This window comes from Lactuca sativa, chromosome 8 (genome assembly GCF_002870075.4).
Source record: "Lactuca sativa cultivar Salinas chromosome 8, Lsat_Salinas_v11, whole genome shotgun sequence".
Lineage (NCBI taxonomy): Eukaryota > Viridiplantae > Streptophyta > Magnoliopsida > Asterales > Asteraceae > Lactuca > Lactuca sativa.
Genome location: NC_056630.2, coordinates 11312063 through 11337362, shown reverse-complemented (window position 1 = coordinate 11337362; position 25300 = coordinate 11312063). Strand labels below are relative to the sequence as shown.

Here is a 25300-nt window from a genome sequence, read left to right as displayed (position 1 = left end):
ATCCCGGGCTACCCCGGGATCCCCTTGGATCCACCCCTGGTTGTGACTGTTCATGAATGAACTTAATTGTTGGGAATGTCAAGTATAAATACATGTGTTTTATCCTTGTTTTTTGTCGTTCAATTTTTCACATTCTTCAACCATAATCATAGAAAATATTCATGCGAAGAGTTCCATGAATCGTTGCCCATAATTTTTAGAATCGATGAGGTCCTAGGAGGACCTTAGCCATTCAAACCCATTATCAATTGTTGTGGTGGTTAATTATCCGTAAGGATAGTGATATAATCGCGTCGTTTTTTCTCCACTATATTTTTCGTATTCTAGTTCTAACATTGGGGATTTCACAGAGTTGGTCAAGAGAATATATGCAACATAATTCGAAGTCTTAGCATATTGTCCAAAAGGGCAAACAGATACTCACAACGGATGGTTGGGAACACATTTTGGATTTTAGGATATCAAAGGGAAGCCCATTTGAATTACTATGTTGTTTTCAATAGATTTTGATGCATAGATATATTCATCTTATTAATTTATCTTTCTATATTGAATTAACATTTCTTTGTTTCAATTTTAACACTTTCCAAACAGTTTTATTTCTAAATGATAAATAAAGTTAAAATAAATTTTATTTTTTATTTTATCACTAATAGATATATAAGGTGAAAAGAAACTATTTTCTACCATTCAGACTGCTTATGAAATTAATTATCAAACAATCGATTTCCGTTTAAAAATGTGTTGATAGTGATACAGATCTTTTGTTTATTATTTATTATAATTATAATTAGAGTTCAACTGAAACTAAATAACAACAATAAGAAACTAGTATTGGCCTTTTGGGCTAAAAGATAATATGAAAGAATGGGCTAATCATTAGTGTTTGTCCATCATAGGCCCATAAAGCTCGCAATGAGTTCGTCCAAAATCAAAAGTCAAAATCCCTCGCCGACTCCCGCGATTTTTTCTAAGCCTATGAGGTATTTTGTTGTTTCTGACTTTCTGTTATGAAATCTACTCGATTTTTAGGTAAAATCGACTTCTCACATCGTGTTTATTAGGGATTCAGAATGATCGATTGGTTTATCAGGTACAATTTCCCTTTCTGATGCATTTGTTTAATATTTCACTGCAAAATCCGCTGTTTTGTGATAAAAATACGTACTTTAATCGTACATATTACTTTGTTTCTATACGTTTGATTGGCATAATATCGTGGAATGTCAAATTTGTCTAGACAACGAACTTTCTATCACTGTTGATTGTTGAAATCGTTAACTGTAGTTCGTAGATGGTGTAGTACATTCTCTGTTACTTGAGCCCTAGAATATCTGTGTTTTTTTATTAGGTGGATCACGAGTTTCACAAGTCTAATCACTCTTGGAATTTTATGCGATAAAGACATTTACATGATTTGGACCCTTGGAATTCTTCACAAGCAATCGATAAATTTGTGAAACCACATGGTATGTATAAAATTTGTAGCAACCAGTTAAGGCAAATGGTCCAGTTACTTTTCAAAAATCTTGGAAACAGAAACAGAAGAGGACATTCATAGTTAACATCTCCATACCATGGCTAAAAAAGCTTGAGTACTTAGGACCACAACAACCTCCACTCGTAAAAAAAAAAAAAAACCAAAAGATGAATTATATATCACTATTACTATATCACACTACGTTATTCAAATACTGAATACCACCTGTCAGTATACCTCAATCATGAAATCCAATAGTGCTGCTAAATTAAGCCAGAAACTCATCATGATCCATGTATATGTAAATACAGATGTCCAAAACTTAGCTATTTATAAACTTATATTAAAAGCAGATTATTGTAATATTGTAATATAATCTTCTTCTTTTTTAGGGAAACTCAAGTTGGTTTAAGTTTCAACAATAATCATTGCAATGTTTCTTCACTACCATTACCACCTGTTGATGTGTGGTCTTATTAAGTCGATGTCTTGGAATCCAAGTTCCCAAAAGTGCAAAAAGATGCAACTTTTTTATTTCCAGTTATGGAAAAAAAAGTGCACTAATCATTTTTGGTAACACATCATCATATTGTAAGTGCTTAAACTACTCCATAGCTTGCTATTTCTGCCTCCTCCCACCACCCCCCCACCTTTACATGGTTCTATCTTTTTATCATTTAGGGGGATTAGTTATTTCATTAGCCACTTCTTTTTGTCTTTTTCCTTAAACAACGCATAAAACAATGATCCTGTTTAGTTATAACAGGAAAGAACCTAATCGAAGTTTACCTTCTCAATTAGGAAAGATCATGATATAACAAAAAAAAAAAAAAAGAGTCCTATTAGACTCGTAGTGATTTCTTTTATTTTGAGATAGAAATGGCACACGAAAGAAGATCTAGATACAGAAAAGAATGGAAGAAAAATACAAAAGACACGCGAACACAGTTCTCACACACACACATACAGTCACGCATTAAAACAAACAATTTGAACTACTTTTTAGTTTTTAGAGCAAATCCCAATTGAAATGTGGTTGTATTGTTTGAGTGGTGGTTGATGTTGATGTTGATGTTGACGATGGTGGGGCCGAAAAAATTGTCGGCAAGGAATCAAAAGTCTCCCATTGTGTGGTTACAACAACTGCCCCTGATGTGTTCTTGCTCGACGGCTCTTGATGTTGATGCGCCACCGTAGTTGGTGTAAATTTACGCCTAGATTGGTGGCCGTTGGTGGTCGCTGGTGGTGTCGGTGGCGGTGGTTGCTGCTTGGGTACTTGATTCCTTGCGTTTTTCACCTTCATAACGTCCAGAGTTTCAACGTATCTCTGAACTCTTTCCACCTATAAATTTCACAATATGTACATATTTATCCAAAAATCAAGAGAAAATTAAATTGTCAATTAAGAATTAAGAATTAAGAAGTAACCTGTTTTTTCTTCTTCAAATTTACATCGCCGTCGATTTTAATTTCATCTAATTTAATCAGTTGATTCATCAATAACTCGATCAGATTCGATACCATCTTCTCCGCCACGTTTCCTCCTTTAGAGATAACGGATTCAAGCGCCGACAACTGGCCGGCGAGTCTATCGACTTCCAGGCTAATCTCCGATAACAATTTAGCCGCCTTTTCAATTTTGGCGTTCTTTCGAGCTTCGAGATACCTTTTCTCTTTGCTTATTGCGTCTTCTTCCAATACCATTTTTGATTTATCTTTTACTCCGACAACATCGAGATACGTTTTCGAGGCCCTTTCTTTATCTTTATATATGATCTTTTGATCTTCATGGTGTAATCCGGTCGGACCGGTTAACATCTTCTTCAATTCTCCTGTAACAAAACCCAATCGTAAATTGAATTTGGGGATACACTAATTCCATTGTCACACACTAACTAACTGTAATAGCTTTTATTATTACCAAATGTTGCTTGAGAACTGATAATCATTTCGTGGTATATTGACATGTATTTGACCCGAACTCGAATGGTTGGTGGAGGAACGCGGGTTTGTACTTCATTCGGGTCTCGCTTCTGAACCAGCATTCCTCCCGGCCGGACCTCCAATTCGTCTTCATCGCCGCCGTCTCTTGTGGCTGAGACGGCTGAGCTCCCTTTCATGGAAGTCAACTCTGTTGTTTTAGTTCTCATACGCATCATCGTTGACTCAGATTCACCGGAAAATAAGCAGGGAGGAACTCAGATCAAAGCATTGACTTTGCGAAGATCTTGATGGTGTCATATATAACAAAACCCATTTCGGACAAAAAGAAAAATAAAAGAAAAAAAAATACACACACACAAAGAAGTTTAGACAAATTTTAGATCTACTTTGAAACACAAAACGAATGTAGATGGGAATATAAGGAAATGAATAATAATGGTGGGATTTAAAAAAAAAAAAAAGATTAAATCTTCTATTCTATTATTCTGGAGAAGTGTAGAGGGTAGAGATGAAAACTAAATGAAAATGAATGGACAACGAACAGAACACAGAGTGTGTGTGTATATATATATATATATATATATATATATATATATATATATATATATATATATATATATATATATATATATATATATATATATATATATATATATATATATATATATATATATATATATAGACAATTATATATTTTTGTATTTATATATTTATTGGAGTCAGTCAGTGTCTTCGTTTTTTTTCAAGAAATAAGAAAATGTGCTAATTAAAATATAATATGCACTCATTACTCATGAGAAGCCGCCAAATATAGTGTTTCTCGCCTCTCGGTAAAATTGAGGCAACTTGGTTCTTCCTGTCCAACCAAAACTTTTTTTCTTTTTACCATTTTTCTATTTTTTTTATTGGATTGGATGTTTGTAAGATTGTAATATTCTTAAATCTACACCAAAACTTACGCAGCTTTTGTATTTGTCCTTTCTTCTTAAAAGCTTGAACCTTCAATCAAACAACTGTAGCTTTTAAGAGTTTTATGAAGTTTTTAGTTTTAAATTTTTATAAAAAAAGGAAACCCGATAAAAAAAAACTTTGTAAGAGATTTTAATTTTAATTTTGAACAAAAAAACTTTTAATCCAAAAATACTTCAAATGATTTTTAATACCTTTTATTTTTACTTTTTCTAGTTTTATAGTCTTTTGTCGAATGTTTATATACAGATAAAACTATAGTTTTAGTTTTTAGCTGTCTAACTTTCAACTTATTTTGCTAAACATGTTTATAAATGTTATAAAAAATACCATAAAAAATATGCTTGAAGTTATTTTTGGTCACTTAAGTTGTGTTTAGTTACGAAAAACATTTTTTATTTTCTATTTTTCACTTTCCCATTTTAATTTTCGTTTCTTGTTTTCAATTTTAATTGGAAAATTTGGAAACTTATTCATTTTTTATTTTCAGTTTTAGAAAATTAGAAAACGTGTTTAATATACATGTATATTTCATTTTCATTTTTCATTTTAAATTAAAACTTATTCATTTTTCATTTTTTTTTCTTCAGAAAACGGCTCATTTTCCTGCAACTAAATGTAACCTTAACTTTTGGTTATGTGTTCATTTGACCACTTACTCATTTTAAGTTTTAATAGGTTATCAAACTTTTAAATTTGTGTCAGAATGATCATTAAACATTTTTTTGATCATTTAACTTTTGGGTTTGTGCTTATTTGGTTATTTTTTCATTTTTAAAAGTTATTTATACTTCATTTTTATAACTTTATTTTAAAAGTTTAGTAACTAAATGAGTACAATTTCAAAACTTATATGAGTAAACGAGGATAAAGCCAAAAATTAAGTGACCAATCAAAAGTTTAATGATCATTGCAACATAAATTTACAATTTCATTGACTTTTTAAAACTTGAAATGAGTTAAGTGACCAAATGTACACAAAACCAAAAGTTAAATGACTAAAAATAACCTAAAGCCTAAAAGATAAGACACTTGAAATTAAAATATAAGAAACATAAAAATAACACCACTTCAGATAACATATTGGCACCGTTTTGCTCTTCTTAATAACTTGCCAAAACTCTAGATACTGGAAATATATATGTTTTTCTTGGCTAAAAATTGCAAGATCATTGTTTAACAAGATTTCATCATTTTCACCATTTGTCGAATTACGTCTCATTTTTATTAAACACAACGTCCACCATTTGGTGTAGATTTGCTCTTTGCTTCGGTAGCAACCTTGACCATTTCGTTGTGGAATAATTAGGTGATTTTGTTCCAAAAAGAAGACACACATTCGTAGACGTTGACCATCGAGGTCCTTTTGTGCATCGACTCATGCACGTGCCAAAACTACCTCCTTAGGGTGGCTTAAAGGAGGAGCATTTGAGGAAACTATTTCTGAGAGAAGTTTATGCTTCAGATAAATATTGAATGTTTGAGAGTTGTGAAAAATGAAGTGGTTGATGGTATTTATTTTCGAGAAATTTTATCAAATGACCAAAAGGAAGGGGAGTGTTTGAATATTTTGACCATGAAAATTTGAGTTTTGTAGAATTGCCAAGGGATCTGTAGAGAGGGCTTTGTGGAAGCCTTATACCTTCTGAGGAATGTGTATAGTAACGAGGAATTGCGATGGCAGGGGAGAAAGACAAAAAATAATAATAAAAAAAAAATAAAAACGATTTTTTGCATACATTGATGAGGCTCTGCGAATCTGTTCTTCATCAGCACATCTCTGAGCAACTGTTATTCTGCTAACCATGACAAAAACCGGGATCGCCTCACCATCCTCTTGTTCTTCCCTTCGTCGACATCTCTTATTCGTTCCGCAACAAAGCCCCAACCTCCCTTCCAAAAATTCATCACTTCCGCAGCCAATAAAATGAGAATCGATAGAGCTGGAAAAAATCGACCCAACCCACCAACCCAACCCAAAATTAGGAGTCTGGGTTTAGATTTCCAACTCATTTAGGACCCATTTAATTAAATAGATTGGGTTGGGTAAATGTTTTCAACCCACTAACTCATTTAACTTTAATATATATATATATATATATATATATATATATATATATATATATATATATATATATATATATATATAAAATGTAGTATAATAATGATTTAAATATTAGCATGTATTAATCAAAATATTAATTTATAAACTACAATGTTGTATTATTATTTATGTTTTGAAAATTCAATCCTAATCTCTTTCTTTGTGTCGTAAACACTAGTCACTTTTCAAAATCATTTGGAAATTACATATATTTAATGTTATTTGGATAAAATCTTTGTATTTGTGAATTGGGATGTGTGTTTATTATAGTTTGAATGTTTATTTAAGTTTGTAACTAATTTAAGTGGTGTAATCTTTAGTTAATTTATTTACTTTTTTATTTTAAATGAGTGAACCGGGGTTTTACCCATTTATTTAATAAGTTAGGTTGAGAATTACATAAACGGGTCAGCCCAGTGACAACCTATTTATCTGAAAAGTTGGGCTCGGCTTGAAATATCCACCGATATAAATAAGACAAAACTGCAAAAATGGTCCTTGTGGTATGCATTTTTTTGGGGTTTTAGTCCAAACCACGACTTTTTTGGATTTATGGTCCTTTTGAGCTAGTTTCGTTGCGTTTTTGGTCCTTCCAAATAGTGAAATGACTGTAATACCCTTGGGTTATTTATTTTCTATTTTTCTTTCATTCTTTTTAAATCTAATACTAATTTATTTATTTTAATAATAAAAAAAATAAGAAGGGTCTCTTTCTCTCTCTCCACCGTATACCCAGATGTACTTTTATTCTTCATCTTCTTCCTATTTCCTCTGCATATTTCTTTATCCTCATGTTGCAGTAGATTCGACAGGTTTATATTTAATCACTCAACCACCACCCAAAACTACCCCACCCCATAATCAACCTCAACATACCCCAACCACAACACCCCCAGCTTCACCACCACCTCCATCTCCAGAAAATGCCTCTGATGGAGATAATTCCTACCTTGGCGGTGAACAAATGAACTTCGATTCGGTCTATTACAGTCCGTTTCAGGTTCAGAGTGATGAAGAGGATGATGCTCCAGTGACAAAGAAGCATCTAAAGGAGCTCAACGAGAAGGTTGACCTACTTCTCGCCTCATCTTCCAACCAGCAGTCCTCTATCTCTGAAGCTGCGCTTCAGAAAATTGTTGATGTCTCCAGGGCTCAACATGATTCGGTGGCTTTAGCAACTGCTGCGATTGACGCCTCAACCAGAGCCTGTGAGGCAGCGACCGAAAAAGTCGATAAACTATTCTCCGACGCTTCTATCCTGTTGAAATCCTTACAGGAAAGCGCCGACGCCACAAAGACAACTTTGGAACCGATTGTTCAGCAATTGGCCAAGTTCGTCTCAACGGAGTTGACTTCGTTCGCTGCCCTTCGCCAAAACATAAGCGACGACAACTCGGCCCTTCGTGCCTCCATCGATGCGCGCCTCGCTAAGCTACAGGAGGATCTCGCAGCCGATAACTCATTGATGGACGTTCTGGCGAGCAAAACAACCGCCCTAAAGGTCAAGAGCATGCAACTTTCCAACTCACAATAACAACTGGAAGCTCTTCGATCCGAAAGGGAGGTGATCAAAACTTGTGTTTTGGATGTCCACGCAGCATTATCCAACATCCTAGAAGCACATGATCCGATACTAAACCATTCGGTGAGGCGAACCCTCGCTGAAAAGCTCTCCCCGGCCATGGACCTTCTAAGCAAAATCGAAGGCCTTCCGAGTTTCGTGTCCATTCCGAAACAAGGGGGAGATGAGAAGAAGGACGGATCGAAACCACCTCCTTCCTCCAAAGCTACTCACACAACCGAACCACCTCCGACTGGTCATGCTTCGGGTTCGGGTGTAAAGGACAAAGGGAAAAACATAGCTGAGGAAGAAGATGAAGATGAAGATGAAGACAGGGAGACCATTGCTGACATGTTGAAACAAAAGAACAGTCGCAATGTGGATGAAGATGTAAATCGTGTGGCGCGAGAGGCTGAAGAAGCCGAACGCAAGCAAAAGGAAGCCCACGATCTCCTCAAGAGCAGGAAGACTCTATTCCCTGTATGGACTCAGGAGAGAATGATTAAAGAGGCCATAGATACTCCCAGCATCTTATGGCTCGAGCCAGTTATCTCGTTCGACTGCAATAATGCTGTCGACTCGCAGTTCGACATGCCGCTGACTCGAAAGGCGTTTATCTTCCACGCCTTCTCAAACATCTTTGAAGTCCCTCATCCGAACGCTGAGCTTGACAGGGAGCTCATAGACTTCTATCTGGCGGCTGCTCGTCCTCAATACCTTACTTGGAGCGCCCAGAAGATTGTGAACGTTCGTGTCTTAAAGCCTTATGCCGAAGGGAGGTTCACAAACGTTAAGTTCAAGTTGATTCGGGGATCTGCAAGAACTGCTCATCTTATCTCCCTGGCAGATCTACCGAACTTAAATCCTCATGATTGGATTGTCCTGCATAATATCCTTTTGACTGATGAAGCCGAATATGGTCCCATTATAGACCATATCAAAAGGATGTTAGTCTGCTACATCATGGAGGTTGCCCTAATGGATCAGGAGGTCGCCACAGTCTTCAAGAAGAAACCGAAGATAGTTCATGTGGGATCGGCCAGTGATCTCAACCATATGCAAATGGGCAGAATCGACCCGAGACGCAACTCGGTTATGTTCACTAGAGCTGAAGGACAGAAATGTCTCTTTGCTTTAGCTGACAAACACCTTTACACCACTGCTTGTTTGGAGCATGTGTTATCAATCATCAAACGGTGTAAAGAGAATTCGGCTGATGACATCAAGTACTTCAACGACATGATCCAGTGGTACATCTGGTTTAGACAGACAATTCTTTCACTCACCAAATGTCTGTTTAGCACCGTGAAGAAGAAGGTACCTGCTTCAGCTGCTGGCCCAAGTAACAAGTGAAGGTCTCGCTCCAAATTGACGCAAAAGGGGAGATTGTTGGGCTGAAGATTATTTTGAAGATTGCGTCTTTTGGGCTCGATAGTTTAGTTATTTTGTTTATACTCCGGTTTGGGCCTATCCAACCGAGAGCCCATTATGTTTAATATATAAGTATATGCTTGCATGCATATTAGGTTAACGATTAGAAATATAGATCAGAGCATAACGATAGTATTTTCCAGATTTCTTTAATCGTTCTTATAACCTACCAATCCTCTACAGTTGATGTTCTTAATCGAGCTCTTCTGAGGATTTTGTTTAATCATTCGACACGTTTGATTCAATCTTGTCTCGTTCTTGTTTTCATGTTCTTACAGTTTTATATTTAATCACTTGTTCGAGATCTAATCGATCTTTATAGATTAAAGGTTTATTACAGTCCGTTTATATTTAATTGATGTGATTAATAAACCTTTAATCTATGAAGATCGATTAAAGGAACTGGTGAATTATGAAGTTCCATCTCTGGAGTAGGTGACCGAGGTGGTGTGTTGCCTCGTTGAGGGGTATCGCCTCCTTGAGAGCCGTCCGAACCCGAACTTTCGTTTCCTGAGTCACTCGAAGAAGAGGGAATAACAAGCTTTCGCTTCGGTTGAGTCTTCCTCCTCTTCGGTTGTGGGGACTGTGCAGCCTTTGTCTGTTTCCTCTTCTTGGGAGAAGGACCCTTAGAAGCTTTGGTCGCTTGCTTCCCTTTGTCAGCCTTTTTGCCCCTGTTCACCGGTTTGTCTGCATCGTGGATAGACCTGAGCATATCCGGTGTCAGTTCCCTAGGACCAGTTGGCCTGAATTCCTTGATCGTCCGGATCAGTCTGCTGTCAGAGGGCACGTCGTCATACATTGTCTCCGGAATGGAGCCAACGAATGAGAATTTAGATGCATCCGAGACGATGATTTTCTTGGTATGAAACGTACCAACAGAAGACATCGATGCACCAGCAGCAATGGGAATGTCGAACTTGTCCATCGCCCACTTTTTGATCAAAATCCAGAACCGGGCCAACGACACCTTGGAGTGTCGTGATGATGAAGAAAGGCTCTGGATGAGTTGTTGCCAGAGGACCAACCCATAGTCCAAGTTAACCCCGTTGTAGACGGCATACATGATCGACAAGAAAAGTCGTTTGGCACTGTCGGACATTGAGCTCCGTTCCGACAAGCCCTTGAAGAGGACTGTGAACATGCCGTTCCACTGTGGCGGCAAGCAGGACTTCTTGAATTTTGCGACGGAGTTGAGGACCTCCGTGTACCCCATGTTGTAAAACATATTGTACAGATACCCAACCGGAATCGTCTCTGGATTTATTCTTGATGGGTCAACAGCCAACCCTAGCATTGTGCAGAAACGTTGTCGAGAAACGGATGTCTTATGTTCATCAATCTCGAAGAACACCCGGTCAACTGCTTTGTCATAATAAGCAGTCGCATAAACCTGCGAGAGGGCCACCATGGGCACAGACTCGATCCTGGAGAGAGCGGTGGCAATTTGGGAGTACTTCAGGCACTCGATGATCGGCGACATGTAGGAGTCGTACGCCAGAGGGTTAAGATCAATCACCAGACATTGTTGTGGACGGATGGGTAGGATCTGTGAAGTAGCATGGACGGAAGAGGATTCTGCCATTGTTGAAGGTATGAAGAAGATGATGAACAGGAAAGCTGTTTGGGAGTTTTTGTTCTTTGGAAATTTCGGAGGCAGTAAAGAGGTAAAAGGTGGTGTAGACGGCCTTTTATAGTGGGTGATAGGAGAGAGAAAAATCGTTTCAAATCTTCTATGGAAATACGAAAAGGTTTCCTGAGTGACAGATGGATGACAGGTGAGGCGTGCGATGATCACGTAGGAGAGAGAGTGTCAGATTCCTAGGATCACGCCACCCAACAAGCGTCATTTCAGAGAGAAGATCGTTTCAATTCCTCACGCGCCTTTAATTGCCAGAGTGATGACGCTTGGATTTTGCACACGCGTCCACAATGTCAGTAAAAGCATGGCCGTTTCAAATTCACACGCGCCCCCTTTTTACCGTCGTTTGAATTTCAATCCTTTTAACTCCCGCCGAGTCAGCAACCTTTCGCCTTATCCGTTTAAATGACACCTTTTGAAGTAAATGCCCACGTGGATTGTTTTAGACCACAGCTCCATAATTAACCACCAAAGTAATAATACAGCCTGTAAATAATTAGTAACGGAATTTTGGAAAATCAAAGATTTTCGTGCAAAGAGTGTGAAAGAAAAAGAAATAAAGCAACTCTTTTAAGGGTTTTCTGTGATGTCAATAATGACACGAAACTGATGATTCCGGGCACGAATCTCGTCCTTCAAGGTCAAGAGAGACCTTAAAGTGTTAGTGTGGATTCCCGTTGAATTACGATCAAACACTTATTAATAAATGTTGAAAGGCTTCTTTTAATTAGGCTAAATAAGGGTGGCTTTCGCTTTGATTCAGCAATTCTATTCTTGAAATAAGAAAGAAAGTGAACAAAGTACTTGTGAGACCGGTGTAGCCTGTTGAACAAGTAGGTAGGAATTTATTTTAAATTGGCTTAAAAATTATAAAATCTCAGAGAAAAAAAATAAAAACTGGATCCCAAGGGAAGAAATGTTATGGTGTTAAACAATTTCATAGGAATCACACAAAAGAAAATTTGAGATTTCATTAGGGTACATTCGTCAATCCTTTGGTGAAAACTTGAGCAAATTAATTGTTCACCGTCAATTCATTAGGTGTTGAATTTGGGGTTTCACTCAGCTCGTAGTGACACGAAACTAAGATCATAAACACAGATGTTGTGTAACCATAAACCTCAGTGGGAATTTCTGAGAGTCTCAAGGGTTACGATGATGAAACGAATGTAATGGAGAAGTTTAATGGAGATGGTGTAAGAAAACATAGTACCTCTGCTGCGAAAATAAGGACCAAGCAGGAAACTCTGAACTCATGTGAGAAGAGAGTGAGGTAGCTCACGATTAGAATAAATGTGTTAGCCTTATTGGGAAGCCAAGGTTTGTGTATACCAGGTCATGAAGGCTATTATTCAAAATCTTATGAGGCTTGGGACACATACAGCAGCATGCTTCTAGGGACACTTAAGTAAGTCATCAATTATATCCCCATAAACGAACGAACACACAAGAAAAAATAAAAGAGAAATATTTTTGGTGTTTTTGAGATTTTATTAAAAAAAAATAAATTAAATTAAAAAAATGAGTTAAAAAAAATAAGTAAGAAAGAAAAAAAATAAGACTTAAAAAAAACTTGGAAAAAAATGAAAAACCGAACCCGAACGTTCGGTTGGGAAAAAGTTGAAAAACCGAACCCGAGCGTTCGGTTGGTTTCGGTTCCAGAAAATTTTGAAAAGCCGAACCCGAGCGTTCGGTTGGTTTCGGTTCAGGAAAATTTTGAAAAACCGAACCCGAACCTTCGGTTGATTTCGGTTCAACAAAATTTTGAAAAACCGAACCCGAACCTTCAGTAGGTTTTGGTTTTGGAAAGTTTTGAGAAACCAAGGAATTTAGACATGCAATTGGAAAATACTTTTAACACAAAGAAAAACAAAATTGTACAAGAAATATACAACAGAGAAAAACTACCTTTGAAGTGATGAGCGAGTCAGATGGTTTAACCGAACCCGAGCGTTCGGTTGGTTTCGCTTCTTACGTTTGAGGTTGAGAGGTAGTATGAGGTACTGACTCTGATTCCATCATACCTAGCCCTTGCAATATTCTGTTGAATGATGCTTCAGGAAGAGCTTTGGTAAAGACGTCAGCCAGTTGATCAGTGGTTCTTACAAAGTGAACTTCGACGTTTCCATATTCCACGTGATCTTTGATGAAGTGATACCTCAGTGCTATGTGTTTGGTTTTAGAGTGTTGCACTGGGTTATGACAGATCCTAATTGCACTTTCAGAGTCACAATATAGTGGGATCTTCTTCATATTGAGTCCATAGTCTCGAAGTTGACTCTGGATCCAAATCACTTGTGATGTACAGGATGCAGCGGCAAAGTATTCCGCTTCGGCAGTAGACAACGACACACACGTTTGTTTCTTGGATTGCCAGCTGACCAACTTCCCGTCAAGGAATTGACAGCCACCAATTGTGCTTTTTCTGTCGAGTCCACATCCTCCAAGGTCAGCATCAGAATAGGCTTGAACGAAGAAGCCTGAGTTGGAAGGATACCATAGACCTAAGGAGGTGGTTCGCTTGAGATAGCGTAAGATGTTCTTCACTGCAAGCATGTGAGGTTCTCGTGGGTTTGCCTAAAATCGAGCACAATAACACACAGAAAACATGATGTCAGGCCTGCTAGTAGTAAGATACATAAGTGAACCTATCATTTGACGATAGAGCGTTATATCGACAGCTGGTTTGTCAAGAGATGGAGTTAACTTGGTGCCGAATGCCATTGGGACTTTGACTTTGGAGTCTCCCATCATGCCAAACTTTGCTAGGAGAGTCTTCGTGTAAGCTTCCTGATTGATAAAGATGCCTTCAGGTCCATGTCTTATGTTTAAACCAAGGAAAAAGTTAATAGGACCCATTGAGCTCATTTCAAACTTAGTCTCCATCAGCTTTCAGAATTCAGCTGTTAGGCTGGGATTCGTTGAGCCAAAGATGATGTCATCGACATAAATTTGAACTATCATAAGGTGGTTACCTTCCTTTTTGCGAAAGAAGGTTGGGTCAACCGAGCCTTGTTTGAATTTAGACATCTTTAAAAATTTTGTTAGTGTTTCATACCAGGCTCTCGGAGCTTGTTTGAGACCATACACAACTTTATCCAGAATATAGCAATGGTTTGGATACTTTTCGTTCACGAACCCAGGAGGTTTCATACCAGGCTCTCGGAGCTTGTTTGAGACCATACACAACTTTATCCAGAATGTAGCAATGATTTGGATATTTTTCGTTCACAAACCCAGGAGGTTGCTCCACATACACGGTTTCTTCGAGTTCTCCATTGAGAAATGCACACTTGACGTCCATTTGGAAAATCTTAAAGTTTTTGTGAGCAGCGTAACCCAGAAATATTCTAACAGATTCTAGCCTAGCTACTGGAGCGAAAGTTTCTTCATAGTCTATTCCTTCCTCTTGACAGTATCCCTTTACCACCAGACGAGCCTTGTTCCTTATAACATTACCTTCCTTGTCCATTTTGTTCCTAAAAACCCATTTGAGACCAACAACCGAAGCATCTGGAGGAGTTGGAATGAGGCGCCAGACTTTGTTCCTTTCAAATTCGTTCAGTTCGTCTTACATTGCTTGAACCCAATCAGAGTGATCGAGGGCAGTGTTAACTGTCTTCGGTTCAACTTTCGATACGAATGAGTTAAACATACAAAACTCAACCTTTGAAAATAAGGATGTCTGTTTTGCCTTCAGTTGTGATCGGGTCAGAACCTTTTCAGATAGATCACCAACTACTTGAGAGATAGGATGATCTCTGGTCCATTTGGTAAGAGGAGGGTAATTTGGATCAAAGGTTGGATCTAGTTCAGCATTGATCATTTCTTCTGGCTCAGATTGGCTATCGTAATCAAGCGTCATATCATCATGCTCCCCCTCGATTGATGAGCTTTGAGAAACATGAGGTTCAGGGGTTTCTTGTGGTGCTGGACTTTTAGGCGTTGAAGCACCTTCGGTTGGAGAGGCACCTTCGGTTGGAAAAGTACCTTCGGTTGGAGTTGCACCTTCGGTTGGAGTTGTAGAACTTGGCTCCCCCTCGACATTTGAGCTTGGCTCCTCCTCGACTGAAGCATTGTTGGATGGAAGGTCATCAGTAGTCGATCCTCCTTCATGCATTCTCCTTGCAGCATCTTCGACAATCCGCTTCATGTGATCAACTTTGTTGTCTGCTGCACCTGCTTCTGAGAAAGAAGCTTTCTCCGGTTCGTCAAAGAGTTCCAGAAATTTATCATATAAGTTAGCGATCGAGACTGTGACTTGGCCAGTTTGAGGAAAGATTTCCCCAGCGGTATCTTCTTTGGCCTGAAGCTTTTTGACATAGCTATCGTCAAAGGTCATATAGTATGTCTCTTCAATTTTTCTCGAATGCTTGTTTAGGACCCTGTACGCCTTGGATGTGAGAGAGTAGCCCAGAAAGATTCCCTCGTCGGCTTTGACATCGAACTTGTTGCGGTGTTATTTAGAGTTAAAGATGAAACACTGAGAGCCAAACACATGGAAAAATTTCACATTGGGCTTTCTGTTGTTTAGTATCTCATAAGGTGTGAGCGTGAATCGCTTGTTAAGATAAGACCTGTTCTGTGTAAAACAAGCAGCAGAAATAGCATCAGCCCAAAAATAAAGAGGTAATGAAGCGAAACTTAGCATAGTTCGGGCAGCTTCACACAAAGATCGGTTTCGTCTTTCGACAATGCCGTTCTGTTGTGGTGTGTAGGGAGTTGAGAAGTTGTGACTAATTCCCTTTTCTGCAAGAAACTCTTCAAACTCCCTGTTCTTGAATTCCAGACCATTGTCGCTTCTGATGTTTCGAACGACCTTCTTGAGTTGTACTTCAATCTGCTTGATGAACACTTTCAACTTATTAGTCGCTTCAGATTTGAGCTTTAGAAAGAACACCCATGTAAATCGTGAAAAGTCATCAACAATAACAAGAAATATATTTGCTACCACCGATGCTTTTGATAGATGAAGGACCACACAAATCGATATGAAGTAATTCGAGTGGTTCAACAACTTTTGTATTAATTACAGATGGGTGACTTTGACGACTCTGCTTCCCCATTTCGCATGTAGCACACAAATGATCTTTGTCGAACTTGAGCAATGGAAGACCCCTAACATGACCTCCAGTGACAAGTCGGTTGATATCTTTAAAATTGAGATGAGAGAGTCTTCGGTGCCACAACCAGCTTTCGTCAGATTGAGCTTTTGATAGCAGGCATATAGCTAGGTTTCCTTTGATGGGTTTAAGGTTTAGAGGAAACATTTCACCCTTTCGCTCCGACTTGAGAATCACCTTCTTTGTCTTTTTCTCAATAATTTCAGAACCTTCATCATCAAATGAGACTTTTAGACCTGTACCTCCAGCAGAAATAGCATCAGCCCAAAAATAAAGAGGTAATGAAGCGAAACTTAGCATAGTTCGGGCAGCTTCACACAAAGATCGGTTTCGTCTTTCGACAATGCCGTTCTGTTGTGGTGTGTAGGGAGTTGAGAAGTTGTGACTAATTCCCTTTTCTGCAAAAAACTCTTCAAACTCCCTGTTCTTGAATTCCAGACCATTGTCGCTTCTGATGTTTCGAACGACCTTCTTGAGCTGTACTTCAATCTGCTTGATGAACACTTTCAACTTATTAGTCGCCTCAGATTTGAGCTTTAGAAAGAACACCCATGTAAATCGTGAAAAGTCATCAACAATAACAAGAAATATACTTGCTACCACCGATGCTTTCGATAGATGAAGGACCACACAAATCGATATGAAGTAATTCGAGTGGTTCAACAACTTTTGTGTTAATTACAGATGGGTGACTTTGACGACTCTGCTTCCCCATTTCGCATGCAGCACACAAATGATCTTTGTCGAACTTGAGCAATGGAAGACCCCTAACATGACCTCCAGTGACAAGTCGGTTGATATCTTTAAAATTGAGATGAGAGAGTCTTCGGTGCCACAACCAGCTTTCGTCAGATTGAGCTTTTGATAGCAGGCATATAGCTAGGTTTTTCCTTTGATGGGTTTAAGGTTCAGAGGAAACATTTCACCCTTTCGCTCCGACTTGAGAATCACCTTCTTTGTCTTTTTCTCAATAATTTCAGAACCTTCATCATCAAATGAGACTTTTAGACCTGTACCTCCAACAAGCTGAGATACACTGATGAGGTTGTGTTGGAGTCCTTCTACATAAGCCACCTTCCTTATAGTAAAGTCACCATTTGTTATCATCCCGTATCCCTTTATGGTGCCGAAAGAATTATTTCCAAACTTGACATTGCCACCATTTGCAAGAGATCTGTATTCCCTGAGCTCTTCTTTCCTCCCTGTCATGTGACGTGAGCAGCCACTATCAATGTACCATTCTTCGTCGAACTGCTCGTCACTTATAACCTGCAAAAATCAAGCAGATTTAGGAACCCAAAGTTTCTTGGGTCCACGTGAGCTTTTCATGGGAACAGGAACAGTAAGAGAGATATCAACAAGATATGTTCGTTTTATAAGTGTTTTTTCATCTTTCTTTTTAATTGTAAATACTTTTATCTTATTAGGATTGGGTGCGTTCGGTTTGGACTCTGGTTTGGATTCATTGATCTTCTGTTTGCCCTTTTGTTCAGCTGACGAATGAGATTTTTGAGAACGAACAAAATTAGCTTTAGAGCAAGATGGAGATGAATTGGTTGAAGAAGAAGAGTTAGAAGAACTAGAAGAAGTGGGTTTAGATTGAGAGGACTTTTTGGTTGGAGACTCTAGGTGACCCTTTTGCTTTTGATCATTGGAGGTACTTAACTTAGAGTTTTGATCTCTTTTGACTTCAGAGCCGAACCTTTGCTTTCGGTTGGAATCGTCTTGTGAACCGAACCTTGGCTTTCGGTTGAAGTCTTTTTCAGAACCGAACCTTTGCTTTCGGTTGGAATTGTCTTGTGAACCGAACCTTGGCTTTCGGTTGAAGTCTTTTTCAGAACCGAACCTTTGCTTTCAGTTGGTATTTTCTTGTGAACCAAATCTTGGCTTTCGGTTATTGTGACTCTTAGGCTTTCCGACAGGATTGTTTTCACACTTCAGATTCTTGTCTTGATGTGAGAAGTATGCATTCTGGGATTGCCAGAATTGTCTCCTTTCAGAGAGATTCTTCCTGTATCTTTGGTTCCTTTCTCGCTTCTTATTCCTCATCTGCTTTGGTTGATGATGAACATTAGCTTTCGTTTTCGGTTTCTCCTTGGCTGGTTCCTTTTGAACTGAAGGAGTTTCACTTTGAGTTGAGGGAGTCGAGGGAACGTCTTCTTTTGTCGAACTTTCATCCTCCTTAGGAATATCTTTCGTACCACTGGTGCTTGGCTCATCGAAATTTACTGGCTTATTCAAGGGTTCAGGTATGTATCTTCCTTTACTCATCCATGAGGTTCTTTCAGATAAGCCAACTGTTTCGCTTGCATTATCTATTGGAGCTGACCAGAAGTACTCATCACAGCCATCAGCATTGTCTTCGTTTACGATAGCTGTGAGTTCAGCTGTCTGATGTTCGGTTACTCCAGTCACCTTGTATACTTGATTTGGAGTGGTCCTGACCTTCTGATACACAACTGCTTTCTCTGCTAAGATCGGGGACTTTTGTTGGGACAATCGAGCGAACTCCACAGAATTTTCAGAAATAAGATTCTTGTGGTTTTCAGGTTCGCTTTTAACAAATTCTGAGCAGTCAACCGTGTCCTCTACAGAAATTTCACTCATGTTGTCGTCCTCGTTAAGCTCAGATGCATTTTCAACATCAATTTTGTTTTCTGAGCTTACATTGGCGTTTAAAAAGTCAAATTTTTGTATGGTTTCGGTTCTCAGTTTAAGTCTATCATTTTCATCCAAAAGATTTTTAAGCATGTCCTTGTGGTCCTTGGATTTAATGAAGGACTCAATTTTGTCCAGTCCATACATGTAGGTCGGATTGACATCATCAGACGATATCACACTCTCACAGTTGTAGGCTTCGGCATCGATTTCATCCTCCTTAAACTCAAGGAAGGGCAAAATCATGCGATGGATCTTTTGGCCTATTTCACAGTCCAAGTGAAGCTGAGTAATATTAGAATATAGACGTTTTACAATTAAACAAAAAACATTCTGCTGTTTTAACAACTTTAAATTGTCCCGTTGTAAATAAATGTTTTCGTCTTTAATTTTAACTATTTCAGACTTCTTCAACTCGATCCACATACGCCGCTCCTCACTCTTCGACGCCGCCCTGCTTAATTGATCAGTTAGGTTAGAATTGGTGACTCGAGTTTGAGTTAAGCTACTATCTAGATGAGAAATTCTTGTATTAACATTTTTAAGTTCTTTCTCATATGAGGATTGTGGTACTTTAAATGAAACAAAAACCGATTGTACCTTCTTTATTAGTTCATCAAGCTCATTGAACTGCTGGCTGAGTGGTTTGGCCGTAAAGCACATGTCCTCCTGCACCTTCGGTTCATTGCTTCCACTATCGGTGTTGTATCCCCTCATCTGAGACACGTCAGTCACCATGAAGCATCTTCCTCCACTGCTCTCCTCCTTTGCCACATAAGCCTTTCCATGAGTAGGCTTCCTCACTTTATCGTCTTCTGAGTCGGTAGACCAAACTTCCGTGCTACCGAACTCGTCATCAGCAACCGAACCCTGCACAATAAGAGCATTAATAGAAGGGTTAGCGGTAGACTTCTTCTTTCTCAACTCATCCAGCCGTTTCTGCAACACAACTTCCTCATCCTTTTCAGCCATCTTCTTAAGCACACAGTCTTTAGCATAGTGGTTTTTCCCACCACAGTAGTAACAGCTTACTCCGGAATCGCCATCCACCTTCGGTTCCTTCTTGGGCTCTTCAACCTTCGGTTCATTGTTAACTTTCTCTGAACTGTAACTCCCCTGCCAGTTTCGGTTTTTATTGCTGGGGAATCTCTTCTTTATGAACCTCTTGGGGTTAGACACCATCATAGCATAATCCTCAGACGTGAGGTCATACTCCTCCAAGTTAAGGTCTTCATCCTCCATCACAGCTTTACTCTTTGATAGGAGGGCCAACGAACCAAGGCTTGACACAACGTTCTTTTCCTGCAGTACTATCTTCTCCTGGGACTTGAGAATACCCACCAGTTTCGCCAAAGAATATGATTTAAACTGTTCATGGGCTTTGACTGTAGACACCACTGCTCTCCATTCAGATATCAGACCATTTAAGAAAGTAACCTTCTGCTCGATAAGCTTCCTTTCAATGTCATGTTTGATCATCTTGCTGAGAAGATGATTAAAGCGATCAAACGTCTGGGTCACCGTTTCTTCGGCTCCTTGCCTAAATTCTCCAAACTCAGATAATAGCAAGGTTTGGATAGAATGTTTAAGATCTTCGTCTGTAGAGTACAGTTCGCGAAGTCTATCCCAAACTTCCTTCGCCGTTGAGCATGAACTGACCAACCTAAAGGTGTCGGACTGAAGGGCGAATCTGATTAACCTTAACGCCTTGATATTTCACTGGAATTTGTCCTTCTCGTCTTGTGCAATATCCTTAACATCCTTCAGCAGATCATTGTACTCCTTTTGTGTCTTAATAATCCTGGACGTTGCAGAATGAGAAAACGGTCAATTAATGATGGCTTCCCATATGAGGTACCCATTATCCTCAGATCCAATTACGTAGTCTTCGAAGTGATGCGCCCATACTTCATAGTCATGGGTATATAGGATTGGAATCTTTGTCGTCAAACCGATGCTGTTGGAGATATTAATAGGATTTGATTGCGACTCGTCCATTATGATTGAAAAAACCTGTTCAAAGATCAGACTTGTAATAAAGCAGATTAGGGCAAAACAATAAATATCAAGATACGTCAATAATGAGATGACGGCTCAATAAATATCAGTAATTGCGGAAAAACCCTAATTGAAACCTTTTCACAGAAAAGATGTGTATAGATTACACAGCCTCCTGCTCTGATACCAATTGATGTGATTAATAAACCTTTAATCTATGAAGATCGATTAGATCTCGAACAAGTGATTAAATATAAAACTATAAGAACATGAAAACAAGAACGAGACAAGGTTGAATCAAACGTGTCGAATGATTAAACAAAATCCTCAGAAGAGCTCGATTAAGAACATTAACTGTAGAGGATTGGTAGGTTACAAGAACGATTAAAGAAATCTGGAAAATACTATCGTTATGCTCTGATCTATATTTCTAATCGTTAACCTAATATGCATGCAAGCATATACTTATATATTAAACATAATGGGCTCTCGGTTGGATAGGCCCAAACCGGAGTATAAACAAAATAACTAAACTATCGAGCCCAAAAGACGCAATCTTCAAAATAATCTTCAGCCCAACAAGTAGGATTAGCAAAAATTAGAGAGATTTTAAATACTAAAACCCCAAACACCAAAAGAAATTAAACCCCAAATCATCTTCACTGGGGAGATGAATATCACATATTCAAGTTCCAGAAAGAACATCGAAAGCTAAGAAAAGACCCAGAAGAAATTCAAATCTTGATCCGGGTCCAAATCTTTCTAGAATGGTCACTCAAGCTCTAGCAACGAAGATGACATACCAGAAGCACACATTTTGATGGAATTTGGTGGGCAAGTCGTTCACCGGCGGAGGAGGAAGGGTAACAAAAGATCCAAAATCATTAGCAGTCTCTTTCTCTCTCTCTCCCTCTCAGATTCATTCTCACATATCCTTCACTACAATCTGAACCTCCCTAATTTGTATTTGTGTGTAGCAACAAAATAAAATCGCATCCCATCGTTCCTAAATTGATAATCGACCGTAGCCTTTGTAGATAGTTGTGCTCCGATATCATCAATCAAATTCTTTTTTTGGATTGAATATGTTCATTTTTAATCTGATTTTAGGATTTTTCTCATTCTTGGTGTTCTTGAGTCTTTTCCATATTTTACACAAAAATTTAATGTTAGTTTAGATGGATTATTATGGGTGGAATCATCTAAACAATCGATTTGAGTATCTCCAATTGAAATTGTTTTGAGAATCAACTTTCTGGGCCATTCTTATTGGTTGTTCTTCATGTGGTGAAATTGGATTGGAAGAATAATCAAATGGTTTACTGTGTTTTTCTTGATGTTGTATGCTCCAACAGATTCAAATGTCCAAATGATATGTTGGATGATTCAAGGAGTAAATTGTTGTGGAGATTTGAGATTTGATACACCGGAACAATAAGGATGAAGAAATATGTAGAAGAAATAGGAAGAAGATGAAGAAAAAAGTGTACTTGTGGGTATACAGTGTGGAGGGAGAGAGAGAGAGAGGTGGACCCCTTATTTTTTTATTATTAAAATAAATAAATTTAAAAAGAAATGAAAGAAAAATAGAAAATAAATACTCCAAGGGTCACCAATCCAAAAAAGTCGTGGTTTGGACTAAAACCCCAAAAAAATACATACCACATGGACCATTTTTGCAATTTTGTCTTTAAATAAAAAGGTTGGATTTGATTAAAATCTTCAACCCAATTAATAAATGGGTTGAATCTGAACCCAACCCAAGTTGACTCATTGTCAGCTCTAAAAACCGGCTTTTTTGGTGCAATTTTACAATTTTACCCCTTCTACCTCATTTACGTAGAACTATTCACTTTCTTCAGAAGGATTAAGCCTTTTGCGGAGCATCCTCTACGGAAGTGATGGTCATTTACCAAAATCGATTTTTTATGGTCAAAATCTTCAAAACCTCCATTCCATTTGGTTATTTGACGAATTTTATCTTTATGTTCATCGAAAATGGGTTTAAAATGTAACAGCCCGGAATTCCAGGTATCTTTATTGATTTGTTTACTTTGTGTTTTGAGAGGGGACTCGGCGAGTTGGAGCTCAGACTCGCCGAGTAGGGTCGCGATTCTGGACGCGGGATTCGGTTGGACTCGGCGAGTCCAGGATATGGACTCGGCGAGTCTGCGCTGTTTAATGAAACCCTAATTTCTCGGGTTTGGGACCTATTTATAGGGACTTATGGCCGTCATTTGTGCTCACCAGTCCCTTGAGTGAAACCCTAATCGAGTGTGAGCGTTTGGAGCATAGAAGGAGAGTATTATTGATCTTGGAGGTGTCATTTTGCAAGGAAAGAGGAAATCAGCCAAGGGGGAAAGCAAGAGGAGCCATCTTCGAGCTATTCTCTTCTATGTTGGTGTTTTCATTGATTTAGGGTTTGTTGAACCCTTTTGTGGCTAGATCTTGTGCTCCTTTGGACCCCTAAGAGATTTAGACTATAGATCTGGACCCCTAAAGGTCCAGAGTGTCCCTTTGCCCAAGCTTTTTGGGAATCAATGGAAGTTTTGGGTTGGAACCCTTATGCTTTAGATCAAAATGTTCATTATAAGCCATGGGGTGTGTTATGGACACCAAGATAGGGACTTTACGTGGTGGATCAGTCTTGAAAGGCTAGATCTATGAATTGATGGGACAGATCTGACCTTAGAAGCGAGTTTGAGTAATTGCATGGCATGGACTCGCCGAGTCCGATGAGCAGACTCGGCGAGTAGCTTGAAGATTTGCCTTGGATCGGCCAGTGAGTGATCCAGTCGAGTCACAGGTTGACTCAGTGAGTCAGGACGAGTTAGAGAGGGTCGACAGGTGGTCTGAGTCGAGTTGGGACTCGCCGAGTTGTTCTTGAGACTCGGCGAGTTGAGTCGGGGTGGCCTCGCGACTCTCCCAAGTGGAACTCGTCGAGTCAGGGGAAGTACTCGACGAATGAGAAGGGAATCCTATGGAGTTGGCGGATACGTCTAGACTCGCCGAGTTGCCCTTGTGCACTCGCCGAGTCCGATCAAGTTGACTGTTGACCGTTGACCAGAGTTGACCTATGTTTAACTTCTTAGGGATAGTCAAACTTAGAAGATAAAAGTGTTAATAAGAGATGTATGATGTTATAGGGAGATTGTAGCTCGGCGGATCGAGCACGAGTGACTTCGGGATTTACTAGCTTTCGATATTCACGAGGTGAGTCTTCTCACTATACTGTACCCGGAAGGGTTTGACTGTGTGACCGGAAGGTCGGATATGATATGAGATATATGTGCTATATGTGATAAGTTAATTGTTATACGTGCTATGTATGTTATGTGGGCCGGAAGGCGATTATGTTATGGGCCGGAAGGCGTTGTGTTGTGGACCGTAAGGTTGGCGTGGGTAGGACCGGAAGGTTTACCCAGCAGGGACGGAAGTCCCCTGTGACACATGGACCGGAAGGTCAGGACCTAGAAAGGCGTATGTGCGTAAGTTGTATTTTGGGGAACTCACTAAGCAATTATGCTTACAGTTGTTGTGTATGTGTTTCAGGTACTAGCGAGGACCGTGGAAAGGCGCCGACGTGATCTGTACACACTGATAGACGTTTTGTGATCTTGGGATTCGTATGACTTGTATTCTGTAATGACACATGGAATGTTTATGCCTTGTTTTGAATGAAAATACTTTATTCTGAAATGAAAAATTTGTTTAAAAATTTACGTTGTTACATAAAATTTAAAATTGTGAAGAAAGAAAATGTTTACTCTTTTGAAAAGTGTTTTTTTTTTTGAAAAAAAGAAAAGAAAAGAAAACTCTATCATCTACAAGGACTTACCGAATTGGCTTGACAAGGCATGCCGAGACGGGCGACCTAATGTTTGCCAAAGTGAGTCTCATCTGTTTGAGATGGCACTGAAGCCATCTAGGTTAAATTTTTATTTTTATTCATTTGTTAGAAAAAATTGCACTTCAAATGTTTCTTACGTCTAGACTTTATCATTATTTTTGAAACACATAATTTGGTCGCTAAATCTTTATTTTTTTTACATTAGCGTTACTTTTTTTTTGAAAAAAAAATCTATTATGTTATTCTCTATTCTGACCAATTTTTTTCCAACATAGCGCAATTATTTTTGTTCTCAAGTAGGTTTTCACTTCACCTTTCAATAGCAAGAAACTTTTTTTTTTTCTAGAAAACTCACATTTCCCTAGGTTGGTAAAACTTGTGTCGGGTAGAAGCTTAAATGGGTTGAAACAACTTGACCCTAATTCGACCTGTGTACTTATTATGGTATGTCATCTCGTTTATTTTCTTGATGATTTTGTGTTGGATTTGAGGGTTTTAAGGTTTAGGCCTTATAATATGTTGTGTCATGCTAGATTGAAACAC

General features: G+C 38.7%; 1 protein-coding gene across 1 annotated transcript; it reads right to left on the bottom strand.

Moving 5' to 3' along the window:
* Window positions 1–2307: 2307 nt before the first annotated feature.
* Window positions 2308–3972, bottom strand: LOC111904010 (BAG family molecular chaperone regulator 2). The gene is made up of 3 exons (XM_023899789.3): window positions 3402–3972; window positions 2909–3312; window positions 2308–2822 (listed from the first exon to the last, which is right to left on the bottom strand). Exons 1-3 carry the CDS (start codon window positions 3637–3639, stop codon window positions 2490–2492), a joined length of 975 nt encoding a protein of 324 aa, XP_023755557.1. The 5' UTR covers window positions 3640–3972; the 3' UTR covers window positions 2308–2489.
* Window positions 3973–25300: the final 21328 nt, after the last annotated feature.